Here is a 5028-nt window from a genome sequence, read left to right on the forward strand (position 1 = left end):
AACGGGCCGCCAACCTCCCATTCCACACATTCCTTCTTTCAGCCCCTCCTCCCCGATCGGATGGATGGAGGCATGCAGCTGGCAGTGTAGTATCGGCCAGTACCATGTCTGATAACGTGAGTTTACAGGCTGCAGGAGGAGATTAACAGAGGGGCGGTTGCTATTTTTAGCAAGTTAGGGAAAGGTGGAATGGTTACTTTCTGTGAAAGGAGGATTCTCTATATAGTTTAGTTTCTTGGGAAAGCCCTCTCCAAATAGATTTTCCGTTAAACTAACCAAAGGCAGCGCTCCAGGTCAAATCAAAAGAAAACGTTGAAACTTCTAGTGCCAAAACAACCACACGGAACGCTCCCTCTGCAGCCACTTGTCCTTATCTCCCTTGTCCCTATCGGGAGGCTCCTCCTTGCTACACATGCATGTAAAGCTTTACATGTACATGCACATGCACATGCAGTAGTGCTTGTGGCATCGGCAAGGACAGGTGAGGAGGTATTATTGCACTAGAACTTACTCTCATGACCGCCTTTAGGCGGGGGAGGAAAACCGGAAGACTAGGATTCTGCTGGAAGCAGATCAGGATCAGAGAGGCATCGGCGAGATGAGCACCATGAGGTTCTGCCGTGAATGGTAAGCCGATAATGATTCCATAATCACTTTGCGCAACAGGATGGTGATTCATGAGCAAAGCTCTGATCAGATTTCGGATGGGCAGCAACAACATCCTGTATCCCAAGGAACACAGGCGGAATAGGGCCCTTTACTATGCTTGCAGGAGCTGTGACCATCAGGTACCTTCTCCATATGCACCTTTCCTTCATCGATCATATTACCCAAAAGATTTGAAATTTATTTCCGCAAACAATTCTCGTGTAGCTACAGAGCTACCGAATTGAAGGGCATGCAGTCGCCTGTTCTTAATTATTCTTTTAGCTACAAAGCTAAAAGAAAAGGTTTCCCCCCCTTTTAGCTTTCTTATTACTCCGATGAGCGTGCTGGTGCCTGAAACTGCACTCTGCAGGAGGTGGCGGACAGCAGCTGCGTGTACCGGAACGTGGTGGACCACGCCGCCGGCGAGTTCACGCAGGTGCTCTTCGAGGACGTCGCCTCCGACCCCACCCTGCCGCGCACCAGGTCCGTCCACTGCGTCGCCTGCCCTCTTCCAGGTCAGGGCCATGGCCACCGTCACAGTTCACAACCCAAGATATCTCTTCACTTTTCACACTGTTCAGTTGGTTCAGAGATCAGACTTGACGATAACCGCCGCCGTCGTCCGGGCTGCCGGCGGAATTTTTTTTTATTTTTTAATACCCTTTAGTACATGATAAAAACCATATCAGTCAGAACATCCCATGTTAAATGACCGATGCAGAAAAGTTCACTAGTACGCGCAGCACATGCGGCATTTTCTCTTTTTTTTTTTTGTTTTTGCTGATGCACAACACAGCCAGTTGCACAACCGGCTGTTATGAGGGTCTCATCGTAGTCGGTTCACAAACCGGCGGTGATGAGGGGATCAACATCGCCACTTTATCACCGCCGCACCCCAAAACCGCCTGTGTTGACCCCTTTAGAACCGGCTGTGTAGTAGTGCAGCCTCCGGTAGATTTTTAACGACACTAGCACAGTCACTCACCAAACTAAATTTCCGAACGAGTAGGTCGCTTGCAAGTGCTAGTCCTTCCCTACACGCTAGTGCTTCCGCTGTATCGGCATTCGTTACCCCCTTCAAGACTATTGCTGACGCTCCAAGAAAAATTCCACCAGCATCCAGGGCTACCCCAGCCATCGCAACAGTGTTCGAGTTCTTGGACATGGTCGCATCAACATTAATTTTCACAAAACTAGATGGAGGGATCCACTTCGGAATCTGAACCTGACCCGGTTGTTGTTCCATCTTCGGGATAGGCTTTAACATCTCCAAATCTGTAATAAACCGTTCAATGAAATAGTGTGTCGGTAACGGGCTTTGGAATAGATTTTCATGAATTTCCTTCCTACGTGCACTGCCTTCTTCGGCCAGATCCAAGCTACAATCCCCCAACCTACCCTGATTCCAAACATTGCCTCTCTTCCTCAGGGCAGCCTCAATGTGACCAAAAAGGTAGCATTGGGCAATCAATGCTGCCACACACTACTGGAAAAATGACGTCTAGTACCGCTCAATAACGCCGCTCTAGTACCGGATGCGCAACCGTACCGGTATTGGCCAATTGGTACTAGCTAGAGAGGGGGCCCTTTAGTACCAGTTCAAATAACGGTACTAAAGGGCTTCCCATGCCGCGCGGGGAGGTGGCCTTATTAGTACCGGTTGGTATCCCTAACCGGTACTAATTTTTGTTTCCTTTCTTTTCTTATTTCTGTTCCTTTAGTCTATATTCGTATTTCATATTTGTTTTCTTTACGTATACTAGTTCTAATAAGCTAATTTATGGAAAGTTCTATTTAGATTTAATATAACATTTGAGATAATATTATATATATACATATTGTGCATACACATATATGAATAATATTACAAATATTTATATATAGACATATTGTGCATACACATATCGTATTTAATTACTAATCTGAACCCTAGTCCGCTTTGTGCACTAGATTAGATCCTGAAGAATGAAACTCCCCGGCAGGATTTGTGAACTCGTCCAGAAGAAATCCACATAGTTGATCTTGTATTGCCCTGAAAATTTCGGTGTCGAGGAGTTTTTCCTTCCTGTTCATCATGTGTGTCATTGGCAAATGAATTAGAAATACTTAATCTAAATTTGTTGAACAATTGAAACTTTTTTGAAGTATAAGCATATGAATTGAAATACTTAATCTAATTTTTCTAAGTATATACACATGAATTTTTGTATAAGTTCATAATTATTTTTTGAAGTACAAGCAAATTAATTTTGTATACGTACTGGTTATTTTTTCTTCGGTGATATGTCTCGGACCCACAAATTCGTGGATGAAGTCGCAAACGTAGTATCCGCATAAATGAGGACCCTCCTTCTGTCTGGCACACTATATATATGGAAAAAAAGTTATGAAATATTTGTTGTGTTAAAGGAAGTGTAACAAGATGTGAAAATTCAACACATACCGGGAAATCCGTATGCAAAACAAGTTGCTCGTTGAAATCACCCTTGTGAGTTTGACGCAATCGAGTCCAGCATTTGTTCAGAGCGTTCATGATGTCATCGAATTTTTCTTTTGGTTTCCTCAAAGAGTCCTAGACAGTCACTAAGCTCTGATCGGGGATAATAATAATGAGTACCAATGGTATGTACCTGTACATCCAAATTGAAGGTAGTATTAGGATTATGTTAAAGTGCTAGTTCAGAAAAGAAAGAGATGGGAAAAACACTCACTCGAAGTTCCACGGTGGTAATATGCGCCTCTTGTTCCAATGCTTGTTGAGGAACTTAAATATATTCTTCGTAGTCTCATCTGGTTTATCCTGGAAAATAATTGAGGGTCCATGAAGCCTACGTCATGGTATCCCGTCCTGCGACAATATTGCATCTCCATCCTGCACGATACAAAATCGAATAGGAGTTAAGATATCGCAAATTTACTAGAGCGAGGATTTTGAAGTTAGAGGAATATACTAAAGACTTACAGGACCCAGCAACTGATCAGTGACTGGTCTAGTGCGTCTTGATTGTATAGCATGTACAGTCCTCCAGGGGCACCATTATGATGTCATCGCCACGGAAGTAATATGTTGCATGACCAACCCGAACTTCCATCGCGGCATAACCATTTGATGTAGCTTGCATGTACCATTGGTGCAGCTTGTACATCTTCGTTGGCAGATATTTCACCAACTTCGGAGACACGAGCTCTTTACCATACTCATATTTCCATTTTTCAGGCACAGGGAGCGTTGGGATCTTATCCTCCCCTCGAAGTTGTGCTGCTGTCAGATTTGTATCTTTACTGAATTCCAGCAGGTTCTTCTCCCAGGGTGAAAGCACCACAAGCGGGGCAACCGATTGGTTGGATTGCTCTCCGAGTTGAGAAATAGATTTCCCACTTTTCTTCCTCTTATGAGCTGCCTGCTTTGTTATCTGCCTGTCGTAATCAGATAGCGGAGGTTTCTCTAGCTTTTTCCTTTGCTCGGCCTCCATTCTTTTGATGAAAGACCGAAGCTTACGCTTATCCAGTGGTGGCTCCGGATTCTGTTTCTTCAACCATGCTTCTTTACGAGCCTGTTGCCATTTTTCGTGCTCAGCAGCCGCTGCAGCCTTGCTCTCCTCATCTGTCATATCATAAGGTAATTTCTCAACTGGTGCCTTCTCCTTCTGCTTCTTCTTAGGAGGTGGAGGTGGAGGAGGAACTGAACGCTTCTTCGTAGGTGGGGGAGGTGGACTCATGCTTGGATCCCTTTCTAGTACTGGACTCATGCTAGGAGACCTGTCTGGTAGTGGAGAGTGTGCCCTGGCAGATGGCGCGCGTAGGTGATCTTGCCCTTGGTCGGGGGATTCGGCTGCGTAATCCTTATGAAGCGCTTGGGCCACTGAATCCAACCATGGATAGCTTCTCCTAGATTCTTTTCCCCGTCACCTCCAGAGATCTCCAGTTCCAGGTCATCCCAACCGTCATGTAGTGTTTGGCCTTGCGTCGGTTGCTCAGCCACACCATAAGCCAACACTATGAGCTTGTTTCTTACGGGAGTAACAAGCTCACAAGGGGCTCTCCCTGTGATGTCGTCCACGGGGTGGCATTCCCCAATGACCTCAGTGGATCCTCAAGCTGCGGCTTCAATGTATCCTCCAGCTGCGGCTTCCGGGGAAGCGACACTGCTTCGATGCTGAGTCGGGCTTACGTCGACATGTGGCCCTGATGCTGCAGCAGCTGCTTATTGACTGGCTTGTTTGCTCAGAGCTATGGCCACACGCTCGTCTACTAATTCCGCTATTCTTGCCTCTGATGCTGCTACTTGTTGTTGCAGCTCTCGCAGCTGTCGTGCTTGGTCGGCCTTGCTTCTCTGGCGACTTCTATATGATTCAATGTGCTCACGAAAGGCAAACTTCC

General features: G+C 45.8%; 1 protein-coding gene across 1 annotated transcript; it reads left to right on the plus strand.

Annotated features, from left to right (window-relative positions):
* Window positions 1–598: 598 nt before the first annotated feature.
* LOC136506536 (DNA-directed RNA polymerases II, IV and V subunit 9A-like) lies at window positions 599–2733 on the plus strand. Its single transcript, XM_066501454.1, has 4 exons — window positions 599–627; window positions 713–788; window positions 1019–1131; window positions 2604–2733. The coding sequence occupies exons 1-4, from the start codon at window positions 599–601 to the stop codon at window positions 2608–2610; spliced, it is 225 nt and encodes a 74-aa protein (XP_066357551.1). The 3' UTR covers window positions 2611–2733.
* The last annotated feature ends 2295 nt before the right edge of the window (window positions 2734–5028 follow it).

This window comes from Miscanthus floridulus, chromosome 15 (assembly GCF_019320115.1).
Source record: "Miscanthus floridulus cultivar M001 chromosome 15, ASM1932011v1, whole genome shotgun sequence".
NCBI classification, from domain to species: Eukaryota; Viridiplantae; Streptophyta; class Magnoliopsida; order Poales; family Poaceae; genus Miscanthus; species Miscanthus floridulus.